The sequence below is a fragment of the Pseudonaja textilis genome, chromosome 3, assembly GCF_049901715.1.
Source record: "Pseudonaja textilis isolate UNSWEBS1 chromosome 3, rPseTex1.2, whole genome shotgun sequence".
Classification (NCBI taxonomy): domain Eukaryota; kingdom Metazoa; phylum Chordata; class Lepidosauria; order Squamata; family Elapidae; genus Pseudonaja; species Pseudonaja textilis.
This window is the reverse complement of record NC_141992.1, coordinates 133,239,992-133,256,732: the sequence shown is the minus strand read 5'-3', so window position 1 is coordinate 133,256,732 and position 16,741 is coordinate 133,239,992. Positions and strand designations below refer to the sequence as shown.

General features: G+C 41.3%; 1 protein-coding gene and 1 long non-coding RNA gene across 3 annotated transcripts in view; one reads left to right on the top strand and one right to left on the bottom strand.

Moving 5' to 3' along the window:
• Nucleotides 1-16,741, top strand: part of LOC148126329 (uncharacterized) — a 76,792-nt gene that overhangs the window by 21,078 nt on the left and 38,973 nt on the right. For both annotated transcript variants that reach the window (XR_015743103.1, XR_015743102.1), the window contains exon 2: nucleotides 1,379-1,470. This is a non-coding gene — a long non-coding RNA (uncharacterized LOC148126329). The remainder of the gene's footprint in view (nucleotides 1-1,378; nucleotides 1,471-16,741) is intronic.
• Nucleotides 9,129-16,741, bottom strand: part of LY86 (lymphocyte antigen 86) — a 31,771-nt gene continuing 24,158 nt past the window's right edge. Inside the window, exons 4-5 of the mRNA XM_026715050.2 lie at nucleotides 10,857-10,909; nucleotides 9,129-9,450 (exon numbers count right to left, since the gene is read on the bottom strand). Coding sequence (XP_026570835.1) covers nucleotides 9,367-9,450; nucleotides 10,857-10,909 — 137 coding nt within the window. The 3' untranslated portion in view covers nucleotides 9,129-9,366. The remainder of the gene's footprint in view (nucleotides 9,451-10,856; nucleotides 10,910-16,741) is intronic.

Sequence of the window (16,741 nt, the reverse complement as noted above, 5' to 3'; positions counted from 1 at the left end):
GGAGATGGACGTGACAAAGGACGACAGACCTGATGTATTAGAATTGTCAGGACCTTTGATCTCCTCTGGTTCTTTATCTGATGAACAGCCGGGAATGGCTGACAGGGAAGTTTTGAGAGAGTCTTCTAGTGGAGATGAGAACTTGGAAAATTTGTGGTTAAATGTAAAAAATAGAAGACGGTTGAAAAGGCAAAATCAGCTGGAGCAAATGAGAAGAGCAAGTCAGTAAATTAGCACGTTGCCTTAATGAGTATAAAAGGACACAGCTGGGCTGGTGCATTTCGCCAGAAACAAAATGACTATTTGAGTGAGGACGTTACAGCAAAGAGCTCTGAGGCTGAGGATTTATTGCCAGGACTGGTTTGCCGGACAGAGTAAGTTTTATGCTGTGGTTTCTGCCAGCCGTTATCTAATAAGACTTCTTTCCGTTTGATTTAATTGTGAAACGGCTGCTTTCTGTTTTGTTCGTTTGAATTTCGAAGGGGAGTCATAACATACATACATACATACATACATACATACATACATATATATATATTCTTAAGTTTTCACGGGTACTTACATGTATGGCATTCAGCTTTGTTCGGGTATTTTCCCACGTCATTGTAGTTGTGCTTTTAAAGTTGTAGCAACGTTTCGGCAGAATCTCGTCTGCCATCATCAGGCTTCTGTATAGTGTTCTGTATAGTGTTCAACACTATATAGAAGCCTGATGACATGTGTGTAAATCAATAAATCAATCAATAAATATTTCATATTTAAAATTAAAATTTGAACTAGGTTTTCAGCCCTCCAGAAGACTATAGTTTGAATACTAAGAGAAGGGAGTGGCCAGGGTTCTTCCTGTGCATCAGTGGTGGGATTCAAAAAGTTTTACCACCGGTTCGGTGGGCATGGCTTGGTGGGCATGCTTTGCATGTGTGCACACACTTTGCATGTGTGTGCACACCAAGCACACACTTTGCATAGGTGCAGAGGCGCAAAGCGGTCCAACTCACCTCCTGCAAGCCAGCACTCTCCCAGTTGCTTCAGCAGCTGCTGCGCAGCACTCTGCTGTGCTGCACAAAGCAGCTGCGCTTCAAAAGCAGAGGATAAAGGTGAGTATGAGAATCCAGGTGGCAGGTAGGCCCAACCGCAGAATGGCAGAGCGAACCGGTTTGGTCTCCACTGCTCCTCATCGCTACTGGCTCAGCAGAACTGGCTTGAACCAGTAGAATACCACCTCTGCTGTGCATGAATGTCTTTGGTCACCACCTGAGAATTCCTTGAATTCTTTTCCCAGACTTAGACATCTCACAGAATGAGCTACTGCTCTTTCAGACCCAGTCCTTTTGCATCCCTTTTGAACTTGAGATTGTGCTGTGTTCTCTATTTTCAGAACTCCGTGGGCATTGCAACCATCTGAGAACGAGCACATTTACAATTTTGGAAGCCAGGAGCCTGCAAAGAATCAATTGTCAGCTCTCTCAGGTAAACCAGGCAGGAAACAAAACTAGATGGGCGGGGAGGGTCTATGACAACTTGCTGAGGCCAACTTGCCATGGCCAACTTGCCACAGGATAGCTTGCCACAGGATAATTCAACATGGGATTAGTTCTTTTCATTATTCATCAAAGCATTACAGAAGTTAGTAATCATAGGAATGATTTCCTTTGATACAAGAGATAAAATAATTTTGATGAAAACGTGGTCAACAAAAATAAAAGGAACTAAGTGAATCCCATGGTGAATTGTCCCAGAACAAGTTGGCCATGATGAGTTGTCCTGTGGCCGTGGTAAATTGGCTGTGGAGAGTTGTCCCATTCCGACAGTTAAGGTAGGTCTTTCCTAAGTTTCTTCCTCTAACCATTAATCCTCAAGGTCATTCCTACATTCCATTGCATCAATGTAACAATAGTTGAGCACCGAGAACTGTCAGCTAGTCTTTTCTTAGTTGTTGGCCAATAATTGAATGTCTAATCTTCTTTCTCAAATCTTTGCTTACTCTATGTTGAAATTCAACTTTGCACTCATCAGCTTTCTATAAACCTATTGACCACTAAGTCAACCAACAGTGATACTTAGCAGAGGAACTTTGCACTTCTACATCCTTTTTTTTTGAAGAAGACTTAATGTTTTTGTCTCTGTGTAACCTCTGTGTCTCCATGCTTCCTATTGGCTCAACTGATATTCTTGAGACTTTCATCATTCCCTTCAGTTTAGTTCTCCTTTCTTTTCTGTCTCCAACTTTTGCTGTACGAGGTGGCTACAATATCAAATCCTCTTTATTAATTTGTTAATAGTAAACACTGATGGATATTTTAATTGCAGGATGTTTTTTAATGTTTATTTCATGGTTTGCTTTTTATTGTATGCCATTCAGAGTTACTTTTATGACACGGGTGTCTATATAAATAGAATGAATAAATAAATAAAAACTTGACTCATATTCTCTCCATTAAGAAGGAGAGCATATTCCAGGCTCTTAGATGTAGAAAGAAGTAATTTAGGCTTTTCTATCATCATGTTATTGCAAATTAAAGTTTTTATATTCTAAATTTAGTTCCGCTATCCATTTTTTTTCTCTTACATCTGCTATCTATTACTCCCTCTATTCAGAAAAATAAAATAAATATAAATTGCTCTTAACTCTAATGGATGCATTTGGGCTGCTGTACCTAATCATGTCAGCATGCTGCTATCAAGGGATCTCAGGAGTTGAATGGTGGGATGAGCCAGGAATCTCATCCAATGAGAGCACAGATCACTCTTTCAAGCCATGTTTTCTGGAGACAATTCCCTACCCTGAAATTGGAACTCCTTATTCTTGATAGAATGCCACTGGCTCACAAATGGCTCAAAATGGCTTCTAACTGCAAACTCAAAATTATAACACCAATTAGTCATTAATAGGGCAAGACTTACGGTTCTGTCGAACAACTCCGGATCTAAGATTTTTTTAAATTTTGCACAATGCTCCATAACGTCAGGAGAAATAAAAAAAAGATTGTACACATTCTCCATTTGATGCCGCCTTGGAGCATTGCTACCCATCATTGCTATTGCTTGGTATTCTCTCAAATCTGGAGTAAATCCATAATTGTTGCTAGGCATTTTTATCCTTGTTCCCTCCCTTCCCATTACTGTACCACTCTTGTCTCTCATTTCTTCCAATGTAGAAGTGGTGACCACTACTATAGTGATTCTACCTTCTTTGCATCATTCCTCCAGAGGGAAATATTTATTCAAAAATGGACTATTAGAACATAGAACAACAGAGTTGGGAAGGACCTTGGAGGTCATCTAGTCCAACTCCCTGCATGAACAGGACAGACAGTCTATACCATTTCAGACAAGTAGCTGTCCATGTTCTTCTTGAAAGTCTCCACAACTTCCGAAGGGAAGCTGTTCCACAGGTTGATTGTTTTCACCATTAGGAAATTTCTCCATAGTTATAGTGTGTTCATATGTATATCTATAGTCATATAGTTATAGTTATACTATAGGATTCCTCCTAGAGGTTATCTGGTTGGTTATTGATAGGATTGAGTCAATGCCCAATCGAGGGAATTTGAAGGAGACCCAACCTTTCCCAATTTTTAATTTTCATTGTACTATGCATATCAAATTTCCCTAGTTTTGTGTTCAGACCATAACTCCTAGAATTTCCACCCAGAAAGGTATTGAAAATATTATTCACCCATTATTATAGAAGATATTGGAATGTCTTAGAAGGACAGGGGGAAGGGCTGCTACTAAGGCAACAGTCAGATAAAGTAGGCTTGAAAGTAACACAAGAAAACATCTCAGGCAAGCCCATTCATGAAGATTAAATGTTGGAAGGAAGAAGGATATTCAGACCAGCAGGATTCTGTTAGTATATCTGTTCTTGTAAAGAGACTGAAGCCTTGACCCATATGGCAGGTCTATATTGACTTTGTAGAGCTGACAGTTATGACCTTCAATTTTTCTACTGTCCTATTAAAAAAAAATCACAAAAGAACAGAACGAGATGTCTCAAAGAATACTCCAAAATTCAGCAGTACCTTTAACAATGGCATCAAAGATGATAAAATTTAACTCCAAAACTCCCAGAGCCAAGGAAAGCTTTGAACACAATCCCTGAGCATTCAGTACCCTCTCCAGATCCAGATTCCATGTTTTTAGGAAACCAGAGGTAGATGATCATAGATGTAAAAGTGTTTCCCTTCCTGCCAAGAGCTATGTGTCACTCGAGGATATTGTTCCCCTTGAGATCTGTTAAGTTGCTAAGACCTAGCTGTGTTTGATATTATTATACGTCTATTTTAGACCGATACAGTCATTGTTAAGTGAGATCTAAATCAGGATGAAACTATATGTCACCTTGGAAAGTATGTGTTCACACACCCACATTTGTTAAAATAATATGATTTAGTGTTTTTAGGGGAGAACTGGGAGGAGGAAACTGCACTTAACCCCACTTAGGTTGCTGATATTCATTGGCAAATTACTGATATTTTAACTGCTTCTGCTTCCAGGTTAGTTTTCCCATGTTATATTCCACTTTTCTTTCACAGACTTATTAGATTTCCAATCTGTTGTGCAACCTTCCCAGGGGCCAATAAGATGTTTTTGGGAACCCAAGAAAAGGTCATGAACTATTGGCTTGGCTCCCTTCCATACATTTTCTCTGGCCTAGGGAGACAATACAGAGGCATCTGATCTCACTGAAAATGGCAATAGCACTTAAAATTATGTACCGCTTCACAGTGCTTTACATCCCTCTCTAAGCAATTTTACAGAGTCAGCGTATTGCCCCCATCAATCTGGGTCCTTGTTTTACTGACCTCAGAAAGATGGAATACTAAGTCAACCTTGAGCCTGGTGAAATTCAAACTCCTGGCAGTCAGCAGAATTAGCCTCTGATACCCTACTCTAACCACTGTGCCACCATGGCTGGTGTCCAGGTGAAATTAGGCATTTTCCCCCAATTTGGATCACATTACAGTCAACATTGTCACTTTAATTTCCCTTTTAATTCCCTTAATTCCTAGGGAGTGGTTTGAAATCTTTCGCCATCATTCTTTTTTTTAAAAAAAAACAACCATTCTGTTATTTGGTTTCATCACATTTGGTGACCTCACTGCTCATTCCTAACTTCAGGTAATTTCTGAACTGGTTTAAAAGCACTGTGCCAAGATGGATTCTTCTGGGATTCCATTGTTTACACCACTTAGTATAGGCATTGCTGTATATTCTTTCTCTCTGATTTCTCTTCTTTAACCTGTTATTGATCTATAACAGAACTTCTTAATAAATTGGAAATCAGGGAGGTGGCCAGCTGTTTTCCCATCCAAGCAATGACAAGATTTAAAGCTACCTAACATTACCCCTTGAAGGAACACCTGGTGGACAATAGTGGGTTCTTGTTTACTCAGTCAGTTCTGAGTCTTTTGGATATCATTTTGCTAGATTTTTCTGACAGCAAGAAATCTTTGATATTAAAGAGCTTCGATAGGTGAGGCCAGAAGAAAGCAATTTTGGGGGCCAGTGGGAATATTTTAGAAAATATTCTGTGAGCATATTATGTGTGCTGCCATGGTGAAGCTTGACTCTTAGTAGAATTGCTGCCATGATGCTTTTATAAAATTTGCAGTTATCAAATGATGAACTGATGGGCTTGTTTTTTTCTACTATTCAATTCATACTTCATACCCCAAGATATTGTACTCCAATCACCCACTTCTATTTTCTGTTGGATAGAACTAAACACTTCCAGACAAAGCTCTATGCTGTCAATAGCCTTATTTTTGAGAAATGATTTTTCAAACTTATTTTGGGCCCAGAGGTATTCTTGGGAATGTCAGGTTATTGAACAGTCAATTTGTCCAAAAAACAATTCTTCCAAGCGCAATGCCCATAGTATCTTCTTTAACAAGATTTATGGCAACAGAGTACCAAGAATTTCAGCAACTGAACTATTTCTAATTTAGAATCAATTCATTTCACCAATATAACTAGGTGGAAACTTTCTTTGTTTTGTTCCAACAGCTTTCTGTGAACCAATGAGAGATTCTTTTACTGATAAAAAAGGAACTTGCAGGTAGATGTTTACAAAGCTTATCAGGCTGTAAACTAACCATTATAGAAAATAACCATGATGCTAAATGCTGTAGTCTGTTTTGCTACATTCCAGATTTCTATTTAGCTATTTTTATATGAAAATTTAAAAAAAAGGCTTGCACAAAGAGCCAGATTAATAATTGAATCGGTGAACTCAAGTATTAATGAACTATTTTTCTTCTATATTTTCTACCCGCCCCATGTAAGGGGTCCAGTAGTTCTCCCAATGTGTTGTCTTCATGATGAGATCATACATTTTGGGTTGCAAAATATAGTTCTATTTTCAGATGTTCTCTTGCACCATGTGGACTGCTCATAGACTTGGATTTTGTTATTTCTGATTTAAAGAACCTAAAGACAAAAATGTATTAAGAAGATAGATTTGGATTATAATAAGCCACCATGCTGCTCGAGATCTATGAAATGCTTCATTGTTACAGAGACATTACAAGAAATGGATGAATTTTACAAGCATTTAAGTCCCTACTATATTGTGGATATGAATACTATAATTTAGAGCATAGAGCTCATAAAAATCCATGCTTTGCATTCAGGCATACATGAAAGGTTTTTTCTAGACCATTGTAAAAATGTGATGGTTGTGCAACTTATTAAATGAAGGTTATGTTTGGGTTTTAATATCATAGGTTATGAAAGGACTAAGCAAATAGTAGGGGAGAAGATACCACTCTTAACCATCACTGAAGAACTTGAGTTGTAAAGTTTCATTAAGGGACAGAGTGTTGTTTTTCATCTCACTTTGTTACATCCAGCTTGAAAACTTCTGATCAGGGGTTTAGTAAGTTATGTATAGCATTAGCTTTACTTCACTATTTTAATGTGCTGCAAAAGTAAAATTCCTTCAAGGGAAGTTTAGCTCCCAGTTACTACATAGATACATGCATATAATTCATTGCTCTCTTCTAGAGGCTTATTGACTTAGTAGTCAAGACAAAGCCTTGACAGGAGGCTGATAGACACACAGCCAATACCTCAGCCACACATGTTCTTACGAAAAGGCCAGCCAATCTGCAAACATCATCTCCATCAACCAATCAAGAAATGACAACACAGCCAACCTCCCCACCAGTATATATACGGCAGCTCCGATCATGCTTTGCTCGCATAAGCATGAAGCCGAAAGCACCAGCCTGAAGATGGCGAGTGGGACCTCGTCGAAACGTTGCCAAGATACTCTCAATCTTACACGGGAAAAGACCTGGACATGCCAAGACCTGCACACCTGTACCCGTGAAAATCTACGAAAACATATGTGTGTGTGTGTGTGTGTGTGTGTGTGTGTGTGTGTTGCTTAACTCTGTATATGTACTTCTCAAAGACAGACAGCTCATTTTTGGCTGATAGATTTATTTATCCATGAGATTTGACAGAATACAAACCTTTCCAGAAAAGAACCTTTTACTCAATCATGTGGCAAGCTACTAAATTGTAGCTTCTGTGGGTAGAAGCAACCACAGTTGATTTCTTACTTTGTTCAACCCAGAAAACCTCACAATGAAAGCAAAACAAAATTAAGTAGGTAAATTCCCCTCATGTCTCCTGAGCAAATGGCAGCCCTCCATCCAACTAAGCTGATCTCTTGGCTGAGGAGTATGTTCAGAGAAGGCCCAACGCTACAGTGGATTTCCAAAATGGCATTCCCTCCATATAGGCACAGATGAGACCAGCTTGCTACACGGACTGGTCTTTTTTTCCTGGAAGAGGGTGAGGGCAAAATTGCTCGTTTATTGATCCAGCTGGCTGGGTATAGCAGCAGTTGCCCATTTGTAGCTTCATTAGCTTGCTTTGTCCAAGCCTTGCTTTTCAGTGCAAGATATTTTCAATGTAGTGCTGCAGACTCCTAGGAGCATGGATCTCCACCATTCTTACTTTTCCAAGACACTCATTTTCAAGCAAGGTTGTTTGCACTGATTATGTGGTCAAAAAGACCCAAGTTTTAATCACCCCATAGTGGCCACATCTTGACTCTTGACCCACCCTTGGGTGTTCCTGCATAAATCCCAAATGTTAAATTTGAGCTGGACTGATGAAGGAACTGAAAAAAGGGCATTGAGTCTTGATGGATGGGAATGGGAGTTAATAGGAAAATGAACCTCCCGGAAGAGAGTTACAGTAATTTGAACAGGGAATTTCTCTGGGAAATTCATTTTTTGTGACTGAACCTAACAGAGGCACACACATGCAACCTTCGATTTTAACAAAATGTTTTGTAAAAGGAAGCAGAGTTTTACAGAAAGTAAAATTAGATGCACAATGATGAATTGTTTTGAATGTATCAGGTTCATCCAATTTTTAAAAAAACAACTGAACTTAATCAGCCTCCTTTTCCAAAGTTTCAACGTATTATATAATGGGTAGATTGAAATAAGCTCTCCTTGAACTTCTAAAGCTTAGGCTGATTTTAACTGTCTCGGCTAGTTCTTGCCAAAGCTAGATAAATTACAGGTAGCCCTCAACTTACAAATTATGTAAAGTTGAATTCAGCAGTAAATTATGCTGGTTGTTAAGGACATCGCTATGTGACTGCGGGCAATTTTACAATCTTTTTTTGTGACAGTTGTTGGGTGAACACGGCAGTCGCTTCATGAAACTGCTTTAGCCCATGGACATTTTTTTTTTTGCATTTTTTCTGAAGTAAATGCCGATTTCCGGCAAAAACCCCTCATAAATTGCAGTCATGTGACTGTAAACCGCCATAAATGCAGTTGCCAAGTGTCCAGAATGCAATCATGTGACTTGGGGAGAAGGATGGAATGAAACTGGGCTGTTGTAAGTACTTTCTGGGAGGGCTCTGTCATATCTTTGAATGGTTGCTAAGCGACTGATCGTAAGTCAAGAGCTATCCAGCATCCAAAATTGGGTAAAAGTGGGCTTTTGGGGGATAACAATATACAAACTCATTATCCATCACAAAAGGGATATTTAAACTGACTTAAAGATGGTCACGTGTACTAAAATACATTCAAAAACCTCTCAAATATTCCCATTAAGACAAAACTTGATCAAATTGTGAATGGTAATCGGTTGAAATAATATGAATTCATTTAATGATACTGCTTTTATGATACAGGTAGTCCTTGAGCTATGTCCATTCCTTCAGTGACTGTTCAATGTTACGATGGTACTGAAGGAAGGGACTTCGAGCTGGTCCTCAAAGTTCTTTTTTTAAAAAAAAAATAAATGGTTTTGGTATTGAAAGAAAAAGTTTGGGAAGCACTGGTCTAGGCAATGCCAACTTGGAAAGCAACAAACCGCAATTTCTCAGGCATTGTTGATATAAAAATTAGCACAAATAATTGTGTGACGGTCTTCGTTGAAGAGCTGAGCTGTCACGTTAAACTCTCCCTGTAAGAAAAAGAAAGAAAGGAATATGTTCTGAAGAAATTAATTGATTTGTGGAGATCACCACTTCTCTTTCAGAATGTTACTGTGGCTGTTGCTCTGAATAAGTCAAAACAACCCAGTATAGGGGAAATTGTCAAAAGCACTCCTGAAAATGAGACTGGCATTGAAATAAACTGGAAAGTAAAACTTTTGAATGACTTGTGAAAGACCAATAAGATGAGATCGTTTTAACTGGGTGAAAGTACTCTTTTCCTCATGCTGCTACAGCATAATTCCTTGAAGGCTGCAAGCAATACAGTCACAGGCCAAAGGAAGACCTAATGTTATTTGCTTTAGCAAAGAGATCCGAGGATCCTGTTGTCTGAAGATTCATCATTTGCATCTGCTGGTTTTCTGCACTTTATAAACCTTTAAAAATATTAGGATAATGGGGAAGGGGGGCTATTGCAGTAATAAATGTAATGACAACTAGCAGGGTGACACTTCCTGCATTTTTTACACCCTCCTTGTATCATACTTTCCTAAATAAAGTCGATAGTTTTATATCTTTATTTTCTAACAAACACCAGTCTGCAATAGGGGCTTTCTACAAACATAATTCTTCCGGTTTTATTTTTCATTGCCTGTACTTCAGAGTTAACTGCCATCACTTATTAGAGCAGGACAGGACAGGAAGTCCCCTAAATGCTGCTGAACAAAACTTCCTTTACTGCTTGGCACGCTAGTTGTCACTTCTAGGATTTGTTCAACAACAGCAACAACACAACGTCTCCACAATTGCATTAGAGAATTAAATCATTTGCCTATACGCTTTCAGGTGATCTCCTATGAAGTACTCTGCTGATCAAACCAAAATTTCCTTTAGTCTGGCTTCTGTTCTCATTATGGCTATATTCTAATATAAAGTTCCAACCAGTTTTCCTTTTTTTTCAAGCCAGGAATTATATTTATCTGTGAGTGCTGCAGTTGGAGCTACACTTCACAGTTTGTTTGGACAAGATTTTATTTGCTTTGATTTACCCTGAAACTTAATGAAAGCTTAAAATTGTTAATGATTCTCCTCTGCTGTTTTTAATTATCTTTGTCTGCCACATTAGAAATTACAATGCACTGTAGTAACAGTTATCTCTAGAGTATTCAAATAACCCCGAGAGTCAGGCTATGTACCTTTAGCCTACGCAGTTGTCAAGCAATGATATCAATTGCTCCCAGGCTGTCATATGAGAATACACGATCCTTATGCATGACATTTTACTAGATAATGTTGAGACAACCACATTCGTCTTTAGCATGTCTTACTTCTCCAGTACATTTGTTTCTAAAAGTAGCATTACTGCACCCTATTAGATATTTGACAAATAATGTTTTTCCTTCATAAAATTTAGAAAAAAATAGGAAAAATTTACCTGTGGGATGTTCTCCATGTTCAGGGAGACGGGCCCTGAGTAGTAAATATATTCTGCAAAACAAACATTTCCAGCGATGAGCAAGAAAACTGGGTGAGACAAAACCTATTTTATACAATGAATGCCATGAATAACCTCTATGATTAAAACACCCCAACTGCATACACAGAGAAACACTCTCTTGGACAGAAACCAAGAATCGGATCCCTGCTCAGTATTTAATTTAGATGCAACATTACTATTCTAATATAGACTTCACATGCTGTCTTTAACTCTCTGAAATAATGAGCTGCTGATTTTTTTTAAAAAACAATACTGTTCCTGTCTCTGTGTATGGTTCAAAGGTTAATAATATTATTTATTAACAAATAATCTTTACTATTTATAGTGGTTTTTCAAATCTCAGCCAACAGCCCACTTCCAACTGACTCCACTATACCCAAATTTCCAATCCTTAAAAAAAATAGTAAATATTTAATTCTTTGCACATGTCAGACAATCTTAAAAGGCCCTGTAATGACCCTGCAATAAGTCAGTATAGAGGTTACTGAAAGAACATGTATTCTTTGTTTTTGTCTATTATGTAAATACAAAATAATCCTTCCAATCAAATGTACAATTTCATAACCTAAAATATGAATCATAACTCAAGTCAAAAAGATTAACGAAAAAAGGCAGTTCAATTCTACCACCATTGCCCCAGGGTCTCAAGGGAATAGTTTTTGTCGGTCAATGAAACCCCAGCATTATGGGGCCAATACAACTTTGGGGAGCTGGACCACTATTGAGGTCTATCTCCAGCCTCTCATCCTCTTAGTATTTCATGCGAAGTGGGGTTCCCAAAGTGGTGTCCCCAAAAACCCCAAAGGTTCCCCCCCCCTCCCCCCCCTTGGGGGGGGGCTCTCCCCTCCCCCTTTTTTGGGTTCCCCCCCCCCCACCCACCAAAAAACCAGCCGCCGGCCCCCCCAATGGCGCAAACACAAAGCCAACCCCCCCGCCCCAAAAAAAACCCCCCCCCCCCCCCCCAAAAAAAAAAAAATCAACCCCCCCCCCCCCCCCCCCCCCCCCCCCCCAAAACACTAAGGCTTTCATTAGGTGGGCAGATTCTAATCGGAGGAGGCAGTGCCAAAGGTAACAGAAAGTTTGAGCATGTAGGCATTTTACAGGTAAAGACCAGCACATGGAATTGGATTTCCAAACCTAAAGGCAGCTAGTGCAGTGATGTGCTGCTGAAGTGGTTGTCACCCACTGGAAGCCAAGCTGTCATATTCTGAACCAATTGCAATTTCTGGCAGCCCATGGTAGAAGGGCATGATAATCTCTGTTGTAAGACTATCTAGCTCAAGCAAGTTATAACAGGTGCACCAGTTGAAGCTGGGATATGATGCCCATAACTATGCCATCTACCTGCTGCCCAAGCAGAGACATAAATCCAGCAGACGAACCAAGTCATGAATTTGCTCTTTCAGGAGGATTGTGACCCTCCCCAGAAGAGAGCCTACTTACTTTATTTTATTTATTTATTTATATTTTTTTATTTGATTTGTCAATCGCTTACAAGATAATACGTATAAGTATATACATAGTTATGAATACATGAAATGGGTACATATAAGAAAATTAAACAATAGGACAGGGATGGTAGGCACATTGGTGTGCTTATGCACGCCCACTACAGACCTCTTAGGAAAGGGGTGAGGTCAATAGTAGACAGTCTGAGGTTAAAGTTTTTGGGGTTTGGGGAAGAAACCACAGAGTCAGGTAGAGTATTCCAGACATTGACCACTCTGTTTCTGAAGTCATATTTCCTGCAATCAAGTTTGGTGTGGTTAACCTTGAGTTTGTTTCTATTGTGTGCTCTTGTGTTGTTATGGTTGAAGCTGAAGTATTCATTGACAGGTAAGTCATAGTAAACACATCTTGTTGGAATTCAGTTTAAACTTGTTTTGTCCCATTTAATTACTCATAGCCTGCAGACTCCAACTACCCCCACTATTGTCCACAGGTGGTGATATAAAACAGGATATCATCCATATATTGATTTATATTTTTTCCTTCTGTTTAATCATGTCTGATTCTCAGAGATTGCCTGGACAAGTCCTTGCAGTTTTCTTGGCAAGGTTTTTCTTCCTATTTCCTATCCAGCCTACTTCCTAGGGCTGAGAGAGAGGAACTGGCCCAAGGTCCCCCAAATGGCTTTGTATCTTAAGGTGGTACTCCAGATTTCTAATGAGAGGAGTGACCAGGAATTTGACTATTCCTCCCTCAGGACTGCCAGCTAGAACTATCCACTCAGAAAGAAGTAGAATAACCACGTGAAAGGGCCTTAACCTCAACCCCTGTAAAGGATTTAATGGATACCATGGTAAAAGCTACTAAACTCTATCTAGGCACATTTACTTTATAAAAGATCCTAACCCAGGATGTTCAACAGTTTCAAACCTATGTGCAGGATTGAACTCTTCCTGGAAGGGATTCAGATAATCCAAAATATTTCTGATGCTCTGTAGCTGATGCTTTAATGCCATTAGCATCCTGCAAGGACCCTACCAAGATGTAGAAAATAGAGAAAAAATATAATAAGGGAAAACTCGATGTGCTGCCTTCAGTCCTTGAATGAAAAATTAATAAACATATGATGAATAATTGTAGGTGTGGAGTAATAGTCATAGTACAGTCACTGAAAGAAAGTGGAGTTGGTCAGAATATTCTAGGAAACGTAAAAATTGCAAATACATGGTGTTATGTCCTGAGAACTCTAGGAGTTCTCACTCAGGTCCACTCACTTTGAGTGGGCGTTCTTCCCCTTTCCTCATTGGCTGGTTCTCCCCAGCAGCCAGCTATATAAGCAGGCTGCGGGGTCCAACCAGTCGCTGATTGCTGCGAGCCAGTTCCTGGCATGGCAAGCACGGTCAGCCCTTTATTGTTATAATAAAGTATTGTTGCACTCATGCTCTGGTTCAGCCTCTCATTGCCCAAACTTAACACTGGCGACGAAGGTGGGATGGCTACCAGAAGCACCATGCAACCGCTGAGTCACTAGCCGCCGATCCGCAGCCCAGAGAGAGCGATCGGCCGGCGATAAGAAACGCTGATCCGCAGCCAGAGAGAGCGGTCAGCCAACAAAAAGAGCAAACAAAAAGAGCAAACGCTGATCCGCTGACAGAGAAAGCGGCCAGCAAGCCATAAGAAGCGAACGCTGATCCGCAGCTAGAGAGAGCGGTCAGAATCGAGAGTTAGAAGCGTCTGTAGCCGCTTGTTGGCCCAGCTACAGGGAAAGTGAAGCGCTGCGAGCCGCAGCCGCTCAGTATCAGGCGCGAAATTCAAACGGTTGTCATTTGAATTTCAAACCTAAAGGTACAGCACAGCGCTGTAGCCAGTCACTGACGCCCACTCAGGCGCGAATCCAAAACGCCTTCAATGGCTAACAGCCTAACGTGGTTAACCCAGAGAGAAAAGAGAGATTGCAAACAGCCTCTCCTGAGCTGAAATCACTTGCCCACCACGGGCACTAAAACATTGTCTGCTGCCCCAGAGAGATTTTTTCCTCAGGTTGTTCAACCGGCCCCAGCACCATGAGTTCCAATCCAGTTTTCCCGGCGTTCAAACCAGACGAGGAGAAGTGGGAATCGTATAAGAACCGCTTTAATCATTATATCGATGCAGTTGGCCTGGCGGATGCGGGGAGCATCGGAAAAATCGTATTTCCTAATCTACTGCGGAGCCACCGTCTGATACTGCCGCAGCGCTTGTGGCTCCTCGTGAGTTGAAAAAGCGTTCCGTGGTCTGAGTTACTTGAAATTCTCACTAACCACTATTCCCCAGGCCCTCACAGATTGCCAGGAGATTCACCTTCCGTATGAGGAAGCAATCGAGCAAGGAGACCATCAATCAATATATGGCGCTCTCAGAACAGCAGCACTGCATTGTGGGTTTGGAACCTACCTGGAGGACATGCTCCTCGATCAATTAGTCTGCGGGGTCAAGGACCTCCACCTGCAAAGGCGCCTTCTGCAAAAAGACCTCAACCTCGCACAAGCAGTCGAGAAGCCTTGGCAGCTGAGCTGGCAACAAACTCAGCCACCGAAATCCAGGGCCCAAGTGCCAAGCTGACATCACTTCCAGTCCACTCCGAGGAGGTGGTAGCAGAGGAAACCATCAGTGATGAAAACGAAGTCCACCGCCTATCCAACGACAGACGGCCGCAGGTAGGAGCCAAACAAGAAAACATCGGTCCACCCAAGCACATCACCCTGTGCCTAGCCTGTGGGGATCTCATCAGAGGGCCACCTGCAAGTTTAAAGGAGCCACCTGCAATAACTGCCATAAAAGGGGACACATCACGAGAGTCTGCCAAGCCCCCAAAGCTCAGCACAAGGCACCTCCTCGCACTCGGGACCACAGAGGCAAGTATTGAACTGTCGCACACATCACCTTGCCAAGCACACTTGCCACACTGTTAGTAAAATTTCTCTCTCCGTCTCCCTAGAAGGTAAACCGTGCCGCATGGAGGTTGACACAGGGTCAGCGCTCTCAATTATCTCGTGGAACACCCTTAAGAGGCTCAACCAAGCCTATCCACTAGCCGGCTCCAGAGATGCCAGTTTGGCCTGAAGGACTACCAGGGAAGACCATTCCTGTAATCGGCAGAGGCAAGTTTCTTGTCAGTTTTAAAGCTTTTAAAGGTCACCTACCTCTAGTGGTAGTTAACGGCAATCTACCCACCTTATTGGGGCTCGATTGGTTTCCCCATCTCGGCCTAGGGCTAACAGGAGTCCATGCTGTCTCAACCTCAGACACTGACTCCTTATTCGCTGATTACTCAGATGTGTTCAGCGAAGAGCTGGGGTGTTATAACGGTACCCCATCTCATTCTCAGTTGACCCCCAAGCAGTCCCAATCAGGCTAAAACCGCGTAGGGTCCCATTTGCTATTCGGCCAAAACTAGATGCAGAATTGGATAAACTATTAAAACAAGGGGTCATTGAGCCAACAGATTTCGCCAAGTGGGAGACGCCCATTGTCACACCCTCAAAAAGACGGTAGCCTGAGAATTTGCTTGGACTACAAGACGACAATCAATAAATTTCTACAAGTTAGCGCTTATCCTGTGCCCATCATCCAGCACTTATTACACACATTCGAACCAGGCAGCATTTTTGCTAAATTGGACATGTCTCAAGCATATCAACAGTTCCCTGTAGATAACCAAACAGCGGAACTCCAGACAATTGTCACTCACAGGGGTGCCTTCCGATGCAAGCGTCTCCAATTTGGCGTAAGTGTTGCCCTCGGTATTTTTCAATCCCTCATGGAGCCGGATTTTGCAGGGCCTCCTGGTGTAGTACCCTACTTGACGACATCTTAGTCTCGGCCAGGGACAGACCCCAACTCTTCCAAAGAGTTCGAGCTGTGTTAGAGAGGTTCAGACAGCATGGCCTCAAGTTGAAAAAAGAAAAATGTGCCATTGCCACTAGACAGGTGGACTTTCTGGGTTATAAAATTGACGCCTCTGGCATTCACCCCTGGAGTCCAAGGTTAAGGCAATCCACGAGGCACCCACTCCAACCTCCAAAACTGAACTACAGGCGTTCTTGGGGCTATTGAACTTTACGCATCCTTTCTGCCCCATAAAGCATCAGTAGCTGAACCCCTACACAGATTACTGGATAAAAAGTCACCATGGCACTGGGGGCACAAGGAAGACCATGCCTTTAACGCCGTCAAATCACTACTCACGTCAGAGGCAGTACTTATTCAATTCGACCCTAACCTCCCTTTGGTACTGGCAGCAGACGCCTCCCTTTTGGAATTGGGGCGGTACTAAGTCACAGGCTTCCCAATGGCGCCGAGGCTCCCATCGCCTTTCTCAAGGACGCTCTCTG